General features: G+C 37.0%; 1 protein-coding gene across 3 annotated transcripts in view; it reads left to right on the top strand.

Annotated features, from left to right (window-relative positions):
• LOC105035263 (BTB/POZ domain-containing protein At5g48800) overlaps positions 1-22,644 on the top strand; it is a 35,159-nt gene that overhangs the window by 3,682 nt on the left and 8,833 nt on the right. The window contains exons 1-2 of one of the 3 annotated variants that reach the window (XM_073243842.1): positions 4,947-9,029; positions 9,582-9,648. In XM_073243842.1, the coding sequence (XP_073099943.1) occupies positions 8,989-9,029; positions 9,582-9,648 (108 nt within the window). In that variant the 5' untranslated portion in view covers positions 4,947-8,988. Of the gene's footprint in view, positions 1-4,946; positions 9,649-22,644 lie in introns of those variants that run through there. The other 2 variants (XM_019847276.3, XM_073243843.1) reach the window with 2 other exon arrangements.

Here is a 22,644-nt window from a genome sequence, read left to right as displayed (position 1 = left end):
AGCAACTTGCAAGAAGGGTTATTAATAAAGGATATAATAAGGTTTTAAGCTTTGGCTGAAACCGAACCAAATTGATCAAAATTTTTGGGTTCGGTCAAGTTTTCATCCGTTTTCATTCAATCTTGGTTCAGGTTTGGTAGTTTCTGCTGAAAACAACCAAAGCTATTTGTTTGTTTGAAAAGGTAAAATGGTTAATGTTTTCTAAAGTTGATCATTACAAATGAATCACATATTTATCTAAGACTTTAATTATCAAATATATTATTTTTGTTTAAGCTTTGTTATTATGATGGGTAAACTGCATCTTAAAATAATGAAATAAATTGGTTGTTATTTGTATAGGTTTTCTCTTGTGTATATGGCTTGTTCAAATGAAATAGAATGAAACAAGCATATAACAAGCATATATGGTTCTCTTTTCTTTTGGTTTTCTACTTAGATGGTTCATTGATATGGAATAGAATGGCATATTCTTAGATGGATGTTTTCTTGGTTTGATAGGTTATTCAAATGAAGTAATGAAATATGCATAGATGGATTTTTCCTTGCTTAAATGAGATTAAAATGAAAATAAATGTAATATTTTTAGATGGGATTTTGCTTGGTTAGACTTGTTTTTAAAATGAAACAGAATGAAATATCTATTGAGAAAAATTAAAATAATACAAAAACAATAGAAAATATAGAAAATTTACAAAAATAGACAAAAGTTAATGCAGATTACAACAATTAGGGAAAAGTGTAGGAAAAAAATATGTTCATAAGTAGTCAAAAAAAACTTTATTACAATGCATTAAGCTTCTAATTAGTTTAATTCTATCCAGAAATCAGCATTTCTAAACAAACTATGATCCTAAATGACTTAAAACATTACAAGTACTTCAGGGTAAATCTTACAATAGGTTGGACCTTCGATGCGAAGGTTGGCTTCGGATGGGCCATGGCATGCACATCTAGGACTACCAATCCATTATATAGTTATGGTTTTTCCTTGCGTCATCATACAATGCTTGCATATTGATCTCTCTTCTTCAAAGTATTCACTATATGTTTAATTCCTAACTTAAACTAATACTAAATATTCATCTCTTTTATTGAATCCTAGGATTTGAAAACTGATGTTGGTATCCATGCTGGTCGCTAGCTGGCATATTGTGCCCCATTGACACGTATTGTCTTGTTATGCCAATTCATCTCTTGAAATCATAGCTTAGCAATACTAACAAGTGCTAGTTCATCCACTGATTCAAGGTGATCTAGAGCAGTTCTCTTGGGAAGGAGTGCTTGGTTTTGGTTTTACATCACTTTAGCATGTAGTTGTTGATTCAAGCCAGCATGGTTACTCTTAATTACTTGCTTAGCATATGTACTTGCATTTGCTATTATGAAATCTTCCAAAATAGTTCCATCACATAAAGAAGGGTGCCATTCTTTGAGCTTTTGATTGGTGCCTGATACTCAAGATCTTAATAAAATGAAGGAAATCATAAAATAGGCAAAGGATTTGATTGGTACTCATCCTACTGAATCTATTTGAAGAACACATTTTATTATTTCATAATACTTTTGGGAGTGAAGATAGTTTGTATCGGACTATTGCCCAGATAGACATCCCAAGAAGGGAGGGGATAAATTGGGTTTTCCAAAATTTTAAAACTTGCTGTGCACAATAATTAAACTATATGAGAGGATGTGAGTGAGAGATGAGTAATAGGCAATAATATAAATGTGCAAGCAATGAGCAATGAATGAAAAACAATAAGGTACAATCAAATATCAAGATTTTATAGTAGGTCGGCGCTAAAATCAGTACCAACTTTCACTCCCCAAGCCATCCTTGAGAATTCCGCTATAATATCTCCTTAGATTATAGCTTGATTTTTTTTTCTGGGCTCATAATTAAAATTCAGTTGATTTTTTTAGTGGAAATTAACCAAAACCATACCCTCAAGCCAATCCTAGGCTCACACAACAATTTAATTCCAATTCAGGGCTTGGATAGGTTTTTTTCCAAGTTTCAATCCTAATTGAAACTTGTTCATACAAAGAAAATTGAGTACAATGAATAACACAACAAAAGCTCCTAAAAGAGCAAATATAGAAGACGATGAAGTTCTTGAAGATCGTATTGAGGAAGCTTGACAATCAATGTACTTGAAAACCACTTGAATGCCTTAAGAAATTGATGGTTGGATGCTTTAAACTCTCTCTTAAATGATTACTTAATGCTCTTAAGTTATTTCTTTATTTTCCTTTTTTCCTTGGCTCTTCTCTTTGTTTAAAACCTCTTAAAATGTCCAAATAATATTTTTAGCTGTTGAGGACCAAAAACTAGTCGTTGGAGCAATTCTGTTTACTTCTGAAATTTTTGCAAAACTAGCTATTAGAGCTGTTAGCCACAGTCGAGTCGATTTGACACTAAGGGTTGACTTGAGATAATTATGAGTTGGCTCGGTAGAAATAGGGATCGACTCGAAGTCTGATCAGCAGAATATTGTTTTTTATCTTTTTTGAGAGAGTCGACTCGAGACTTAGTAGGAGTCGACCCGAGGTCAGTACTGAAAAATTTCATTCTCTGTCTATTTGAGGGAGTCAACTCAACAAAAGTAGGAGTCAACTCCTAGTCCGTGCCACTTCATGTTTGCGTGCCCGAGTCGACTCTTTGAAACTTGGAGTTGGCTTTTTTTTCACAATATGACTTCTTCCATTCTGCTTTTGATGCAGGAAACTCGTAGGGGAAAGAAAAGAAATAGAATTTAACAACAATAACATGCAGTAGAAGAGAAAATACATTGATTGATGAAGAAATAGCAGAATTCTAGGGTTTAGACTCCCAAGAGTTTCTCTGTATTGAAAAAAAATGAATAATAATAACAATGACGGCCAGAAATCCTAATTGCAGCAATATTTAAAGGATAAAACCCTATTGCGATGCCCTAATATCTTACAAGGACCAAAATACCCTAACTTAAATGACTGACTAAAAAATTAAAAGAAAACACAGCAAACGACCCTTAAAACAAAATAAAACAAAATCAACTAACTCCAAATAAAATACGAAAATTAAAATTTATGCTCCTGAATCAGATTTCTTTGGCTTCATAACTTGGCATTCAAGAATTGCTTCCTAAGAGTGATTTAGCTTCCTGAAAAATTCTCAACATGAACTTCAACAACTCATTAGTATCAAAATAAATAAAATATTTTATATTTATCAAAATTAATTTTTGGATCAAAAATCTCTTTCTTTTTGATGATGACAAAACTTTGAGTACAAGCAAATAATCCAACTAATGTACATGTATCAAGGCAATTTTCATTTTATCTTACAAGTGATTCAATTTGAATACAAAGTATGCATAGTGAAATTTCTTTCTAACTGAAGTCTTAATTGAAGCAAACATTTTGCAATTCAATGATGCTTTAGATCTATAGGTACGAGAGTAACGAGTTTATGCTCCAAGGTATCAGAGTAACAAGTTCATGCTTCAAATCTATCTTTCGAAGAGATACTCAACTCCTCAATTAATTTATAATGATGTATGTGATTTTTGTAAACATCCAACCCATGGAGGTAGTCCTTATTTTGCGATCTTTATTAATGACTTCTCCAAGTATTGCTATTTCTATCTCTTGAAGACTAAGGATGAAGTCTTTATTGAGTTTAAAGTTTTCAAAGTCGAGGCTGAAAACCAAGCTGAAAAGAAGATTAAAATCATAAGATTTGATAGAGGAAGTGAATATACATCAAATGAATTAGCTATGTTCTATGAAGAACATGATATAATTTATGAAGTTATTGCTCCTTACTCTCCTTAATCCCATGGTGTTGTTGAACAAAAGAACAAAACTCTATTGGATATAATTAATACCGTGATCATAAGTTTTGGTGTTCCAGAAACTTATGGAGAGACGGTCTATTAGCTTCTATTTTTACTCTTAATAGGATTTCTTCAAAGGATAAAGAGAAGACTCTCTATGGACTCGTTTGGTTCATGAAAAGAACTTTTCTTCCTAGAAAATAATTTATCAGAAAGTTACGTTTGGTTTACGGGAAGAACTTTTCTTCCTAGGAAGTAACTTTTTAGAAAGTAACTTCTTGATAAGTTACTTCTTAGAAATATGATTTTGGTATGTTTGATTGACCATAGGAAGCGGCTTATTACAGAGTGGCTTATGTTTGATTGAGCATCATCAATTTTTTTGAAAAAATTATGAAAATACCTATTATACTCTTAATAGATATAAGACCAAAACTTTTTGCATCCAAACTTTATATAAATAATAATATTATATTTATATAAGTATAAATATAATATAAATATATTATAATATAACATTAGATCATAATAATTTATTATATTAATATAATATAATGTATATGTATCAATATTATATTAATACAATATTAATATTTTACTATAATAAATGTACTAGTAAAGATATAAATATAATATAATATTAATATAAATATTAATATATCCATATAAATACTATATTAATAGTAATTTATTATATCAATATAATACTAATATAATATTAATATTTTAATAAAATAAATTTATTGGTAAAGATATAAATATAATATTACATATAATATTATATTAATATAAATATTAATTTATTAATATAAATATTAATATATTAATATAAATATTATATTAATTAATAAAAATATTATATTAGTATAAATATTAAAATAATATTAATATATTATAAGTATTATAATATTTATATTAATATATATACATATTATGTTATATTAATATAAATATTAGGATAATATTAATATAATATTATATTAATATTTATAAGGATAATATTTAAATGATATTTTCAAGAATTTATATGCTCCATAATCATATATTTACAAAATTATCAGAATTATTATTTTTGATTTACAATCTTAAAAGGATATTTTTAGAAAGAAAAAAGATCCCTAATTTTCATCCCATGAGAAGTTCTAAAACCCATCTTCCTCATGGATTTTCACTTTTCATGAAATGTGGGAAGTGTCTTCCTATGGGAAGAGCTTTTTTCATTCTCTTCTCTTAAAACTCCAACCAAACAAGAGGACTCTTCTCCACTTCTCCGAAACTACCACTTTCCCCCTCCACTTCTCGTGAACCAAACAAGTCCCATGAGTATTAGAATGGACATATACCAAAACTCAGTTACTTCGAGTCTGGGGGTGCTTGTTAAGGTTGTTGTTCTTGAGTCTAAGAGAAATAAAATAAGTTTTAAAACTGTTGATTCAGTCTTTATTGGTTATTCCCTTGATAATAATACCTATCATTTGTTTGTCATTCATTCAGAATTTAGTGATATATCTGCTAATTCCATAATTGAATCTAGTGATGCAACCTTCTTTGAAAATATATTCCCTTTCAAGACTCAAATCCCTAAATCAACATCTAATTATGACTCTTATTCCTTGCTTAGTTCAACTATGATCTCTAGTCCTCTAATCTTTAATGAGCCTGCATCAAAGCTGCCTAATCTTCCTTCTGAGTCTAAAAGGACTAAAAGGGTCAAGATTGAAGAGAACCTGGATAAAGATTCTTTTACCTTCTTAGTTGAGAATATCTCTACCTTCTATCGGGAAGCTGTGAGATCTACTGATGCTCCTTTTTAGAAGAAGGCAATTAATAGTGAGATTGAATCCATTATTAGAAACAATACTTGAATTTTCTTATTAATTTAACTCTCGAAAACAAATCTTTAGGTCATAAAAGGATCTTTAGAAAGAAATTGAGTTTTGATGGATTAGTGGAAAAGTATAAGACTTGACTTGTAGTCCAAGGTCTTGGGCAAAAACTTGAAATTAATTTCTTTAATATTTATGCATCTATTGCCAGCATTACTACTATCTATGTCCACTTTGCTCTTACTTTCGTTCATAAACTCCTTGTGCATCAAATTGATGTGAACATAGTTTTTCTTCTTGTTGATCTTGATGAGCAAATTTATATGACTCAATCTAAGGATTTCATAGTGCCAGGTCAAGAGCATAATGTGTGCAAGTTTATTAGGTCCTTGTATGGTTTAAAGCAAGCATCTAAACACTAGCACGAGAAATTCGATAGTGCTATCCTACATATGGTTTCCAAATCAATGGATTAGATAATTGTGTCTATCTTAAAAGATTTGATAATGGATACGTTCTTCTTTGGCTTTATGTTGATGATATCTTGATTCTATCTATTGATCTTGATCTAATTAATGACGTCAAGAAATTTTTTTCTCATCATTTTAACATGAAGGATTTAGGTGAAGCTGATTTAATCCTTGGCATGAAGATCATTTGGTCCCCTGATTCTATCTCTTTATCTTAATCTCATTATACCCAATTGTTGATAGATGAATTTGGTTATTTTGACTTTTCTTCTATTTCTACCCCTTTTGATCATTCTATCCAACTCTTAAAGAACTCTGATAAATTAGTGAATCAAGAAAGATATGTCAAATTATTAGATCTCTTATGTATCTCTCCATTCGTACTAGACCTGACATTGCTTATATTGTTTCTAGACTTAGCCACTCCGCTAGTAATCCTCCTAGGATTCATTGAATTGCTCTAAAAGGAGTCTTTAGGTATCTATTATATCATATTGTCTTAGATTTGTTGGCTTTCCAACTATATTAGAGGGTACAGTGATATTAGTTGGATTTCTAATTTATCTGATGTTAAATCCACTTTTGGCTATATATTCTTTCTTGTTGGCAGTGTTGTTTCTTGGAAATTAGCCAAACAAACTATACTAGCTAGAAGTATAATGGAAGCCAAATTTGTTGCACTTGATTCTACCTGTTCTGAAGTTGAATGGCTTAAAGATATTTTATTAGAAATTCCTTTGATTTTGTCTCCTATTCTTCTTATTTCGATTCATTGTGATTCTAAAGCTGCAATCGATTTTTGCAAAAAAGAAATTTGTAAAGTCAAAAATAAGTAGAAATATAAAAGTGAGATAGAAGTCTCTAACAAAATAAGAAACCCATGGCATTATTTCATTATCTCATGTAAAAATTGATAATATCTTGCTAATAGATGCTTAAATAGGACTAAGGTCCTAGAGTCATTTAGGGGGATGGGACCTAACCTATAATGGGCCTTCCAACCGTGGAAACCCAATCTCTGATAAAAGATCCATTGAAGGAGGTTTAATGTGATAATAACAAGCTACTTGTTGGCCGGGGAGCACATATGATTATATGTCTATAGGGGTCTACACTTCACCCATCCTTATGGTGATTATTGCTCCTATGTAGAGGTTAAGGAAGAGCATAGCTCTGAATAAGACCCGAAGAGTTGTTTTTCTCACCTATATGAGAACTTCCACATGCAGCCACGATTGGAGGATATGGGCAACTCCTAGGTGCTCTTACAAACAACATGATAATTGCACATAGCCAATAATGCACCACCCTGTGACAAATCTATCTACATGATGCATGTGGTAGTTGAAGTCTAGGTCAAAAGAATGTAGTTCAAGATCTAGTTCACTCCGATTCTTTCAAATGGAATCCATCTACAGTAAGTGAGGTTAAGACACTTCATCCATTGCATAGTATAAATACTTAGTAATAAAGTTTCAATTATTTTGAATTTTAAAATAGTCATTATTATTTATTTTTTAGAAAATTGAGTTTTGAGGGGGATTGTTAGAGTTTTGGAGGGAAAACTCAAAATTTCTTTTCCTTTAAAAGTCTCCTAATGTTTTTGTCATTATTTGTCCCACATTGGAAAATGACACTTGCATCATTGTGTTGATATGCCTTCTTTCCATGCCCACCTTTGGTTGGGCCTTGGAGGGAAGTAGGTTTTACGGCACACACGTGTATGCCTGCCTTGCCCAGCTCGGCTCGTAAGCATGCAACCACAGATATGATGTGGCATGTGCAGTGATATTTTATTTTATTTTATTTTTACTTTTCTTTTTATAATGCCCTTTTCTGGATGCTCATAACTTATTTGACCGGTCACTTGTCTTCTTGGTCAATCGTCAAATGTCCATTTAGACGTGTCTACTCATGGTCTATACAAGGCTATAAGTTCTATTTTCTTGGGGCATTGGGAAAAAAACAACAATCTCTCTTTCTCTTTTCTTGAGTATTTCATCGCTTGTTCTTTCTCCTTCTATTTTTTCTTTCTTGCTGAGTGTCAAAGAACGTTTGTCAACTCGCTCCATGATTGTGTTAACAAGAGAGGGCATCTCGGTCATATCTTGGGGTAGAATTCTTGGTGATACCAGCATGAGGTTCGGAATTTGCCTTAGGGCAGTGCCTAGTGCTCTTTCGGATGTTTTCTTCCATTGTTTTTTCAATCAATAGGCCAATCCAACCAAGCCCCAGGTAAGTCAATTTATTTATCTTATCCTTTATAGTATTGTTTAAATAAATCCGAAGATTATCAAAATTTGTAATTCAAATTTTGTGTGCTTGACTAAACTTTCTTGACAAGATTTATCGCTAACACTTGTGTCTGGATCTGGTGATTTGCATTGACTATTTCTCTTAGGGCTTTTCCATAGATCAACAGATCCTGTGGCTGTGGCTGCTATCGGTTTTCCCTCATGTGGGAATGAGAATGTTTCTAGTGATTGAAGACTTGGGATGTTGCTGGATTTGAAAAATCGTGGTCCTTCCCCATCACGGGTCTCTAGAAGAGGCATCAAAGGCTTGGAGAGGTTGCAAGATTCTCAAGAAGAGACAAAAGAAGTGGTGGAGAAGGGATTCTCAAGAAGAGATGGAGCGAAGAAGTGGTGGATAAGAGATGGAGGACATGCGTGGAGAAGGGATTCTCAAGGAGGGGCAGAGGAAAGAAGTGGTGGAGAAGAGATGGCATGCATGTGCATGGAGAAGAGAGGAAGGATGTATGGTGCTTTAGGAGGGCATGCATGGAGAAGGAAAGGATATGCGGTGCTATAGGAGGGCATGCATGGAAAAGGAAAGAAAGGTGGCCATGCGGGATTCTCTAGAAGATGATGTATGGTGCGCTGGTACCATGTTGAGAATGGGAAAATGCATGGGTCGGTTACCCTAGGATTGACCCTCTGTTGTATTTATATAAATGGCAATATAATACAATGTTGTAAATGCCCTTGATGCATATACTTAATTGCCCTTAACAAAGCAAACTTAGATAACTAGAATGTTGTTTTCATATTAGGTTATGATAAAGTTGGAGGATTTTTCTCCATAAGAAATTATGCCCAACAAAGCTGAAGTCTAGAATCTGATTGGGCTCATATTTATCTCTTTTTTTTTTACTCTTGGAAGTTATCTCTATTTGTTTAATATGTTGTAGTATCTATAATGGTTAGATGGTGCTACTGCCTTACTGCAAAATACCACTTCATTTTTCAAGACTAATATTATTGAAGGCATAAAATGTTTTGAAATTTATTTAAGATTTAAATTTACATAGTAAAGTGCTGGTCTGTTGCTCCTTGTTGTATTGTAATCCTTCTCTTTTGGTGGATGCTTAGTTAAGAGAAAACTAAATCTTTCTCTTAGGTTGTTAATTTATTATTCTTTACTATTTTCTTTTGCATCACTAATTTGCTAAAATTTTCTTGTAGGATATTTTTCGATGTTCCTAGTGATATTACTATTGATGTGAATGGTGTGAGCTTCAAATTACATAAGGTAATTTTGTACATGAGCTTTTTTTTCCTTGGTTACGTCTAGTGATAATGAAGAATAATGTATATTTTTAAAAAGCATGTAGTTTTGTGTTATAATAGTTGATAAAGTAGTAATTCTAGAACAATTATCATGTCTAGCAACTTATATGAATATGAATTGCTTTTTGTCACCACCTCTTTGGGCAAACTGCTTTTTCTCATCATTTCATAGCATCATTTGGAAAATAATACACCCTGCTTCCTCTCAATATATGTCTACCATTTATACAACTTTTCACCATATAGCTCATACTCATCAGATTGTACACCTCCATAACTATCGCATATAAGAAAAACATCTGTTAGTGAAAGCAATGCTTTAAAAGGAAATGTATACAACTTCATCAGAGCTTATTTAACCACCTTAGTTTTACTTGATAAAAGGGTGAAAAGCTCAAAATTGATTTTCCAAAACAAGAAAAAGGAAAACTAGATTTCATGTTTCCTGAAATTTCTTTTCCGGGAGATGATTTTATCGTGCTTCTGCCATGTGTGTATTTTGAATCTAATTTGTGTCGATTTATTAATAAATAATGGCAAAACATAGTATTCTAGAATTAGAAGAAAAACAACAATATTTTGTGGAAGAGGTGTCACTTTGTTGTAGTTGGTCATGCCACTTTAAAATCGTGAAAGTGAAGTCTCAAGGTTTAGAGCAAAAGAGCTGTTAGTTTTGGGTGCAAGGTTGTCAAACTGCCTTGGCAAGGCTATGTGGTGAACTCCATATGTAGTATAGGCAGGTACCTAGGTGCTTAGGTGGGATGAAAGCCCTCTGAGCATCTAATATGCATACCTTTGATCATATGCATAAATATATATTTGCACATATTATATACATTTCTTTCACCAGACATGGTAAACCTAATTTTCACACTTAACAGTCCAAAGATCAAATTTCATTTCCTTTTTGGTAAAACAAAGACCAAAATCCATCAGAAGGAAATGAACAAACATTATTGCCACCACTGCAGCAGCCTGCAGCTGTGAAACACAGCCAGACAATCATCAACTAGCAAGAAGCAGGAGAAGGAGGGCAAGAAGCAGTATCCAACAGGTTGCAGCATCACAATTATCAACTAACCACCAAGGAGGAGGAGATGAGCAAAATAAGAAGGAAAAATTTAAAAAGAAAAGTTGAAGAATGACTAGATGAAGAATAGGTAGGAGTAGAAGAGAAAGCGGAATAAAAATCCAAGGAAGGAGAAGAAGATGCAATTGTTTTGAAAAAGAAGAAGAAGAAGAAGAAGAAAGAAAGAAAGGAAAAGAAACATAAACCTGGTATTACTGCAGCTATAGCTGCCACTTGTAGCTGCTACATGACCTGTAGCTACATGACCATCTATTTAGTTGCTATTAGGTAACATGTTTGTGATAGCCTTCGGTGCCCTCTCAGGTGTCCCATATGTGGCTTAAATAGGAAGAGAAAGTGGAAAAATAAGCTCTTAAAAGAAGTTGGATTCAAGTGGTCTTCACATAGGTAGCCTGACCCAATTAAATGCCTAGGTGGTCGGTTTTAACAACATTATCTAAGTGAAAGGTTATACAAGAATGATAGGATAAATCCATGCAATCACTTTTAATATCTTTGTCTATTGACTATCTTCTTTAATAAACTTATTAAGATATCATTATAGAGCTAGCAAACCATGAATAGGAATTGTAAGATTTTTTGAATATCCTCTAGATATAATTCATTTTATCATTGTCTTAGGTGACATCCATAGAGGCAATTTGTGGAAGAAATTTAAAAGTTTACATGGACATGGAAATGAAATCTCTCCGCCCCACTCCCTTGCCTCCATCCCTACCTCCCCTTCATCAAAGGAGATTTTGAAAGCACTTTGCAACATTGATGTGAGAAAACTGGATAATTCAACTTTGATTAGAAAGAGTTTTTGAATTTTGAATAATGGAGATAAGAAGGCAATAGGTGGATTTAGGGGGAAAGAAATAAAACATGATTTGAAAAAAAAGGGCATACTAGTGCATAAGGCTCTTGATACTATGGGGTCTAGGGAGGGTTAGATGTACGCAACCTTATCCCTACATGCAAAGAGGCTATTTCAAGATATGTCATGCCACGCCAAATAGGGCAGTACGGGGCATATCGTACCTGCACCAGTTCGGTATCGGTATATGGTTTCGAGAGCCTACTGATACTTGGTGCATCAAACTGGCCACATACTAACACTATAATAGAATAGCATTGGTACGGAGCCTGGTATCGATACGGCATATCTTGGGCTGTTTCAATATTTTAAACCCATGACATCCAGATCACAATGGAGATATAATTGTTGATTTGAACAATTTAGAAAATGAAGAGAGAAATAAGTTTATAAAATTGATTTTTGAGTGATAAGAAGCAAAGAATGTGAAAAATCTGAAACAATTTGGAATTTAAAAAATTATATATACATGTGGAGAAAATAAAAAAAATCTGATAAATGGGGGAGATGGTTGCAGAAAACAGAGCATATAATGAAGATGGTAGAAACTATGGTCTGGAAAGATGTATGATATTTAATCTAGGAAACGATGGAACAATAATTGCTATGTTAACTAGGGAATTTAAATAGTTCAACAATAGTACTTGAGATCAAGGTTCACGATCTCGATACAGGATCCCATATTGGTATCATCCTATTATAGTATTGGTATATGATCCGGTGTGGTATGAGATAGGATACGAAGTGTCGTATGGTGCAAGACATGGTACCAATACGGTATAGGGTGGTATGGCATACCATACTTAAGATAGTAATTGCTGGTATGCATATATGTTCAATCGTGGGTGTTTGAAAAGTACATATGTTGGTTTACTAGTGGCTTAAGTTTAGAAATGGTAATCCCTCTCATAAAATAATTAAGGGTTGTTTTGAGTTATTCCCTAACATGAAAGAAGCTAGATGAATGGGTGATTTTAACTATGAGAAAGAAAACTCTTCCATGGGATTCTTATGTACTATGAGATGTTGGAAATGAAGAAGGCAATAGAATATGTGAGTCAAACTTATTGTTGCAACTTAGTTTTCTTGACATGTCAAATACTTGGATGCTTGGAATGTTTATGATAATGTTTGGCACTTCATAACATACATGTCTAATTTTGGCACTTCTGCATGAAAGTTATCAAGTATAGCAAAACAATTAGAAACCCTTTTATCAAATTTTGTGATCCTAGAATCAGAGGTTTAGCTCACTATTCATTGCATGCATACGTAAATACTTGTACACGGACATGCAAAAGTTCTTTGTATCTGATTTTTTTGAAGATTCCCATGTTGGGCTCTTGTAGACACTAGGAGACTTGACATATGTATCATGTGTCCGAGCAATGGGACAGCTTTTATGCATTCAATCATTAACCATAGCCAATTTACCCTCTTCCTGATTGTAGATATCACCAACTTCATCTCGCTCAAATGCCATTCACCTTACACATGAGTGCACATCCCCCCCCTACTCTATTTGTTGGATATTCCCACATCATGGTATTTCTATTGGACATTAAAGTTTGTTTTGAGTGGAAAGGGAGCTAGATTTTCCTTCAGGCCTATCAAAATCTATCAACTACCCAAGTTGTAGAAATTTCTATTAGGTAGCAGATGATCCATTGCCCTTTCCCCCCTTCAATAGCCCTTCTCACTTTTGAACTTTAAAACCATAAGCTCTTATCATAGTTTCTATCTAAGAGCTAGATATTGGATTAATAGTGGATGTGTATGTTTCTGTTGCACCATATGGTACCATGAACATGAGGCCTCGTTCTAATCAAGGTTTTAAATCCCATGGGATGGGGATGTCTCGATTTTTCAATGGAATGGGATGCATCGCCATCTCGCCTCATCCCAACACTTGGGGCAGGGGATGTTCCGATCGGGATGCTGGGACGTTAGTAGGACGATTCTATCCCAACACATGGGATGGTATCTCATTCCAATGTCCGTAGGATACCCTATTGGGACCTGAATCCTTGGTCCTAACCATTTGGTGTTAGCTTAACAATTGGAAGGACTGGTGTTAGGCAAGGTTCACCATGTCGGTATGCTGAACTAACCTTTTATGGTGCATATTGATACTATACCAGTAGGGCACTGATAAGAGATCTGGTACTAAGATGGCAAATCTTGGTGCCGGGACCCTATGCTGGCAGGTATTGAGTCCTATCAATACATGGACACCGGATCGTACTAGTTCGATACTAGTATTAGAAGAGAGAGAGAGGGAGAGAGACACAAAGGGAGGGAGTGAGGTATGCACGAGGGTTTTGGCATGGTGGACCTGATGGAGATTGAGGTTGTTAAGATCCTCATTGAGACCTCCAAAACCAAACCTAACAACAATGAAAGAGCAAATGTAGATAGCAACAATGGAGTCAAGCTTGGGGAGGTTGATGCCAAGGTAGAGGAAATCAAAGGTGATCGATGGTGGCATCCCACTTGCCTTTGAATTCAGCTAGAGAGAGAGAGAGAGAGAGAGAGAGAGAGAGGAGGTATCTGATGGAGGGTTGTGATAGGCGATGAGATTGAGGGTTTTTATAAGGGGGTCAATTCAGCTCCTAGGAATTAGCATGCATCAGGTCAATACTACTAGAAACTGCGCAAAATTGGTTTGTTTGTCCTGGTTTGGCCTGATTTTTTCCCCATTTTTCCACCATTTCGAAAGCCGAACCATTCTAATTGTGTGCTGGTATGGTATGGTATGGGGTGTAACACCAATTTAGAGTTGCTCCACCCACCGATCTTGATTATCCTTAGGAGTATTTGTGAGCCAAGTATTCCTATTTAGTTCAGCCTTTTAGGCTTTTCTGTATCCATTTTCACAACTGCCATTCATATTACTTTAGGTCTTTTTGTTTTTCCTTCAGCTAAATCAAATTTGTTCTGACTGAAGCCCTTTCATGTATATGTGGTATATGCCAATACCTTCTTAATCAGTCCTGTCACTTTATCCCTGATTGGTGCAACTTTTACGGCATTGTAACTTACATTTTTCTCATTTTGTCCCCTTTTGTTCTACCAAATATCAATCTTAACATTCCAATTTCAGCTACATTCAACTTGTTTCATTGGACCGAGAGTACACATGGTTTTTGGTCAACTAAACTCCAAAATGAACTGTTTTAAATAAGTTGGTCTCATTCAGGTTTAACCATAGATAGACTTGGTTGTGATTCTCATTTTAAATGCATTGGTCCAGTTATGATCAAGGGGTTGGATAATATAACCTGTGCTTAACCTTATCAAACATTTATATACACATATGACATAATATTATATATTTAAAGGAAGTGTATAATGTTATGTCAAAGTTTATTTTATCATAACTTATGGTTTATGTTTGTTTTTGCTTGGTCAATAGAAGATTGGGTTTTGTTGTTGTTATAATATGTTTTACCCAAGATTTATAGTTTATTTTTTTTTGTTTGCTTATTGTATGACAGTTTTAAATAGATTACCTGTTAGTTTACATTATTTTTCCTGTTGTTCTTACTGGTTTTTTTATAATATAATAAATATTTGATCTTGGTGAAATGTGAATTTTCTTTTCTAATATCTTGTTGCTTAAGAATCAATGTGATCTTTGTTTGGTCTGTTTTGGTTCCAATTTTGATTGCTTCCAGTTCAAAAGTTTAATGAGCAATTGGGTTTGGTTCAGGTATCTCTTGGCCTTTGGCCCAAAGCAACCTGAATTCTGAATCATGTGTGCAGCCATAGGTTTATTATTAGCGTAAAGTTTCCAAGGCATGTGACAATCATATAATGATCCCTAGGCACTTCTCTACCCATTTAATCAGCTTTAATTCTATTACATGTGTCCTCATCTATATCTCCATTTTTGTATAGTAAATCGTAAATAATAAAAAAAAATCAATTTATGGTTTCTTCTCTCTTAATCTTGACTGAGGACTCATCTTTGCTACTATGTTCACTAAAATTGCATTCTTTAATACTGACTTTTAAGCCCTCATCTTCTAGATCTTTCCTCCACGAGCCTAATTAAGTCTTCTCCTGTTCTCATCAATGGATTATATCACAAGAAAGTAACATGCATTTTGGTTTATCTTTCTAAATTTTTTTGTTAAGCTCATTTATGATTAGCATATAAAGATATCGGTCCTATGGTTGCTGAAGTCACGTTTATCATGCCATAAGAAACTTTTTGCTGCTGCAATGTATCTGTTCTTTATAATTTCAATGGATCATTCACATCTTTCCTTCTTAAAGTCCACCATGTTATCTCTCTTGCTACTGATCATAAGATTTATCCAAATTGATTAGGACCATGTGTAGATAATCTCTTTTCTTTAGGTTTTTCTACTAACTGCCTAAGAAAGTACCTCCATTGTTGTCCATCGGCACAAAGCCAATTGGTTCTCTAAAATTTTCATCATTTTTTCTTAGTTTTTGCTCTATCATCCTTTCCGTTAACTTCATAGCATTGTTTATGAACTCAATTCCATAATAATTAGGACAGTTTTGTACATTCATTTGATCCTTATTGACAGCACCACTTTACTTTTCCAATCTTTTGGATTTCCGAAAATCTAACTAAATATGTCAGCAAGTTAACCAAGTATTCTCATGGTTTTCCAAATTTCAATTGGGATGTTGTTGGGTGACAAAACCCATATCGGATTTGAAATTAACATGCTATGTTCCCCAATTGTTTCTCAAGTTTGATGCTTGATTTGCAGTGTATGGTTTAGATGTGTAACACACGGGTCACTCTGCAGAAATCTCAGCATGTCAAACATAGTCAGTGCAATACTTTATATCACGTGTAAGGAGTAACTTGAATTTCTCTGTTTGATATGTTTCTCGCACAGACATTCAATAATTCTTGTTTTCTTTCCACTGGCTGAAGTTTCATTGTGGGTAAATCCAAAATTTTATTGTTGATGTTGTTATTCAAACAAGCTCCGCATGTTATTCTTTACTGTTGATGTTCTATTTTGTTTACTAATATTATTATTTTTTTGATCCTTGTGTAAAAGAATTTCCAAAAAAGAAAAAAAAAAAGAATCGTGTTAACATATTATTAAGAAGAAAGGTACGAAGGTTAGATGGAAATTATATATTGGAATTTTTGTTGGCAACATGACCAAAATGTGGTTTTATTTTTTTAAGTCCACTCCAAGGTTGACTGGGCTTACCTGACCGGAGCAAGGTATAATTTGTAAAGATATGACCCAAAAATATCAATTTAGTGGGACTAGAATCTGGTATAAAATAACTTCCAAAAAAACCATTCTGAAGTGACCAGAATGAGGTATTGTTTTGTTAAGACAGCCTTCAAAGTCATCATTTTGAAGCGACCAGAATGCCACATCATTTTATTAACATAACATCCAAAAATGTTCAGCTTTAGCTAGAAATCCTGGATGCACTATATGATCTTGTTAAATAATATAGTAGTTTTGGAGGGAAAAATGTAAGTGACTAAAAGTTTCAGATTTCTGAAAGCCAAATGGGAATTATTCAATGTTCATTACACAACTAGAAACTTCCAATTTGGTCAAATATAATATAGATACCAGTTCTTTTAAGGTTTAGAGGACACAAAAGAGAGGGCAACAAGGTGATAATTGAACTCGTAACTAATGATAACTTGTCATTTGTCATATTGAGATCTTCATGCATTTGTTCAGCTTTTACTGCAATTGCAGAAACTGAACTGGGACATGTGCCTCCACCTAGTAAATTAGAAAGGATTAATTATTAGCAAAAGTCAAACCATGAAGGGTAATTATGTCCAATCATTCACACCAAGGTCTGTGGAACTGGTACCGACACCCATGCTGGCTGGCCAGTAGTGCGAGTCGATACGGATTGTTACCGGACCAGACTGGTGTGAATCGACATAGAAGCGAAGAAAGGAACTGGAGAGGAGGAAAAGAGAAAGAAGGGAGGGGAGGGGGAGCGAGAAGGGGAGGGAGGGAGAGGGTGGACTGAGGAGATGCCGCCAGTGGCCATAGGCGGGCCACAAGTGCGCTTGGAGGGCCGCTAAGGCCTTTGCTTCCTCCACCAAAGCACGACTGAGATAGATAGATAGACAAAGAGGAGGGAAGGAAAGAAAAGGAGGGAGCGAAAGTCAGCGGAGAGGTCGTCGAAGGGCCTTCGGCTGGCCACCGTACCCGTCGGATGGTGAAATCATGGCCCATGGCTCCGCGGGCATGAAACAAAGATGATCATCCCTGTTTCATGAGATTATTTTTAAAAATTTCGATCATAGTGAAGTCGACAATGGATTTACCGAGCAAATTCATTGCCAGCTTTACTATTCATCATCATTTTTGAAAAAATATGATGAGCAGAGATGGTTGCCCTTGTTCCGTGGCCACGGCTCTGCTCGCGACTTTTGCACTGTCTGGTGGCCACGGCGGCCGCCCGACGCTCTCTATCGGCTGCGTCTTCTTTTGGTACCCTCGCTCTCCTTCTCTCTCCTTCTCTCTCTCTCTTTCTCGATTAAACGCCTTATCAGATGTCACGAAGCTGTGGAGGCTTCCACGGCCCTCTGGTAACGTCGGCGGACCACTGCAGGCCCTCCAACGGCGTCATCACCTCTTTCCCTCCCTCTCTCTCTTTCTTTCTTTTCCTCTCTTTCCTTCTCTCTTGTCTGGTGTTCTGATTCGAAAGGCCAAATCATCTCGATTTGTGGCCGGTACGACTCAGAATCCCCTGAACCACTCGGTTCAGGATGGTTCAGCAAACCATGATTCAAACAATCATAAGGTAATTAACTTCTGTTGTCGGCTGAATTTCGTGGACAATTTGAAGGAATCAGCCTCTTTGAATTTTCAAGCAAATTTATCCCAAGTTTCAGTATGTTTTTGAAGTCTTTACATATTGTTGGCATTAGAAAGATGAACAATCTATCTTTGAGAGCATATCATCAATAATTGATGAAGACTATTATATTTTATTCTATAGTCATGAACAGTATATAGAACTATGTTGCTATATGAAACATGATAACCGTAAAGAACCCAAGTATTTTTGGAACTGACCATCAGATTATTGTATGAATATCATGTTCAAAGAACTTGACAACCTTGAGTTTCTTTTTGGCATCGGAGGATACTACGAAATTTGTGAAAATCTTTTTTAGTTATTAACATGAGTTGGAGCAGTGAAGATTCTGCACCTGTGTTTGTGAGCCAAAGAGGCTTGGAGCCAATAGATTTTCTATCCTACTTCTTTATGCCTTCAACTCTAGTTTTTAGAAAAAGCAAATACTTGAGTATTATTATTTCGCCAAAATAAAGACATTTAACTGAATGCAGAAGTGTAGAAGGTGATTGATATCCAATGCATGATACACGGATATACATTCAAGCAAAGAAGGTGGAACTGTCCTGAAGGATCCAAACCTCTCCGTTCGCAGGCGTACCGAGCCATATTGATGGTGGACCAGAATGGTTTCGATAATGAAATTGAGAAACTGATGAGAGAGGGGGAGATGGACAAGGAAAGAGTGGAAAAGAGAGATGGGGAGGGAGGGGGAGGGGGAGGGAGAGGGAGAGGGAGGAAGAGAGAGGGAGGGTAGTGGACATCCATTGGAGGGCCGTGGATGGCTGGGGAGCCACGTAGAAGGGTGGAGGGGGTCCACCTACAATTCTCCTAGTTTTGTTTAAAATAGGGGTCTCAAAGGGAGGCCCCCTTTTTAATTTATAAAATTATAAGTGAATTCGGCATGGTGTTTGCCAATTTCACTTAATATTTTCCAAATTAAAAAGGCCCCCCTTCACGACCCTTATTGAAAATGAAATAGGGGAATCGAAGGTGGACCCCTTCCACCCCTCCGCTCCTTGGCCATCCATAGCCCTTCACCGGTCTCCACCAAGCATCCACCACCCTCCCTTTTTTTTCTTCCCTCTCCCTCTGTCTCTCTCTCTTTTCCTCTCTTCTATCCTCTCTATCGTGTAAGGCCGCTGTCTACTGGCTTTGTCCTCTCTCCCCCTCCTTCTCCCTCCCTCCCGGTCTCTCTATCTTCGTCTTTTGTGCTCTCACTCTCCCCCACCCTCTATACCGTGTGTGTATGATGCGGAACGGCATGGGGGTGTATCGAACTATGTCATTGGGCAATTGCTCTAGCCTTAGATATCTGTTGGGGGTATTTTGGTACTAGCCGAAGACATGGGGAAGACTTCTGAATCGGGTATGACAGAGGCTTTATTTGCCTCCCAGCTTCTTGTCCCATCCCCCAAAAAGCACACAAGACAAAAGGAAGGAGAGGAGGTTATGTGAATTTAATAGAAGCATTAACTGCCTCTCCTCTTCTCGTGCCATTCTCTTGTGGGCGTTATAATAAGGTAAAAATAGGAGAGAAAAAAGGTGGTGGGAGAAGAAAGGTAGAGAAAAAAAATGCACCCACGTATCCGGCTATTGCCCATGGGTGCCCATGCTTCCTGTGCTCGACCGATCCCCACTTCGGCCTGCGAGCCCCGTGGCGGCCTCGACCGTTACATCTGCCATCGACCTACTCAGCTGACCAGTCGTTGACCACCGATCCCGACATCGGCTTTCGCTACTAGATTCAGCCATTATCCTCTATGAGATCCTTTTGTAGCCCGTCACATCATCCCATTAATAAATGGGGGTAATCATGAGTATAGCAGCCCCTACATTCTATAGCTGTCGCTTGTTAGCCCACGCCATTAATGAGCATGACCTCCATGTGCCATGAAATGATCTTGTCAGGTGCGATTCTCAAAGACGCTCAATGAGGGACAAAAGATCTCTGAAATCCTCTCTTCTCCTCAAGGCTTCGGTCTCACATATAAAAAGGTAAATAGGGGATCCTAAAGGGTGTGCCTCTCCCTCTCAAAAAGACTCACTCTTCCCCTTCTGTTGCGAGAAATCTGACTTAAGCATCGAAGGGTCCCCGCCGGAGCCACCTTCAATGGAGATTTTTTTTCTTGCAGGTCCGGCCATCGTCGATTCGTTGGGCTTCGTCATGTTCCAGCACCTTAGTCGAATTTCATCCGCAACAGATTGACGCTAGAGGAAAGACCGTGCCCACTTTTAGGGAAGAGTGCACAAGGATGCTCGAGGAGAGCATCCTTGAGGTGTCGTAATGTCGAGACACCCGCTGGCACAAGTTTTGATCAAAAATCATGCCTTATATTAGTCACCAGAAGCGGTCTCGCAAACCCCCTCTGCTGGCTTCTGGAAGAAGCAAAGCTTAAGAACGAGGGGCATGCGATTCCGGTCAGAAGAGGAAACAAGCTTCAAAAGACTTGCGCAAAATTTTCTTGGTAAGAGGTTCTTAAGCCCTCACCTTTTACTTCATTTTCTTTTCTTCTGAAAAAATTACAGGCCTGTGAGTATTAAGATCAAGGCTAAAGCCGAAGTCAGAATTGATGCCGAAGTCAGAATTGAGGCCAAAGCCGAATTCAAGATCGAGGTCGAAGCTAGAATCAAGGCCGAAGCCTGAAGTCAAGATCAAGGCCGAAGCCTGAAGTCAAAATCCAAGATCGAAGTCGAAATCAAGATCAAGGCCGAAGCCGAAGTCAAGATCAAAGCCGAAGTTGAAGTCAGAATTGAGACTGAGGCCGAAGTCAGAACCAAGATCGAAGTCGAAGTCAGAATCGAGGCTGAGGCCGAAATCAGAATCCACGCCGAAGCTGAAGTCAAGATCAAGGTTGAGGCCGAAGTCAAGATCAAGGCTGAGGTTGAAGTCAAAATCAAGGCCGAAGTTGAAGTCAAAATCAAGGCCGAAGCCGAAGTAGAGATTAAGGCTGATCCAAAGCCCAGAAACAGGTCAATTCGAAGTTAGATTTGATCAATCCGAAGTCAGATCCAGACTGATCCGAAGTCTAGAATCAGGTCAATCTAAAGAAAAAATAAGTCCAAACTGAGAAAAAACTCAAGTGCAAGTCAATGCAATTGATGAGGAGTCAAACAGGATCAAAGAACTCTAACAGAACTCATAACTTTTATATTAATAGGCATCTAAGCCCCTTCCATTATTCTATTTTTTTCTTACAGGGCAATAGGTCCTTGAGCACTTAGCAAAAGCTCAAACCCAAATCGGATGGACATGAACGGCCACTTGTGTCACTCTTCAGTGGGAGTGCAGTTGAAGCCCCCACTCGGTGGGAGCATAGTTGAAGCCCCTACGATGATGGGAGAGCATCCGAAGCCTCCACAATGGTGAGTGTAGATGAAGCCCCCACGAGGGTGGAAGAGCATTCAAAGCCCCACGATGGTGGGAGGCAGTTGAAGCCCTCACGACGGTGGGAGTGTAGATGGAGCCCCCATGACGGTGGAAGAGCATTCGAAGTCCCCACGATGGTGGGAGTGCGACTTCCATGATGATGGAAGTACAGATGAAGCCTCCACGATGGTGGGAGAGCATCTGAAGCCTCCACGATGGTGGGAGTGCCACTTTCATGATGATGGAAGTACAGATGAAACCTCCACGATGGTGGGAGAGCATCTGAAGCCCCCACGATGGTGGGAGAGAATCTGAAGCTCCCACGATGGTCGGAGCGCAGATGAAGTCCCCACGATGGTGGGAGAGAATTTGAAGCTCCCACGATGGTCGGAGCGCAGAGGAAGCCTCCACCACAGTGGGAGAGCATCCAATGCCCCAATGATAGTGGGAGTGCAGATGAAGCCTCCACGATGGTGGGAGTGCATCCGAAGCCTCCACGATGGTGGGAGTGCAGATGAAGCTCCCACGATGGTGGGAGTGCAGATGAAGCCCTCATGATGGTGAGAGAGCATCCGAAGCCTCCACGATGGTGGGAGTACAAATGAAGCCCTCACGAGGGTAGGAGAGCATCCGAAACCCTCACGACGGTAGGAGCACAGTTGAAGTCCCCATGACGGTGGGAGAGCATCCGAAGCCCCCATGATGGTGGGAGTGCAGATGAAAATTCCATGAGGATGGGAGAGTATCCGAAGCCTCCATGATGGTGGAAGCGCAGTTGAAACCCCCACGACGG

Source organism: Elaeis guineensis, chromosome 9 (assembly GCF_000442705.2).
Source record: "Elaeis guineensis isolate ETL-2024a chromosome 9, EG11, whole genome shotgun sequence".
Lineage (NCBI taxonomy): Eukaryota > Viridiplantae > Streptophyta > Magnoliopsida > Arecales > Arecaceae > Elaeis > Elaeis guineensis.
Note: the sequence above shows the minus strand (reverse complement) of the source record. Positions and strands in the feature narration are given on the sequence as shown.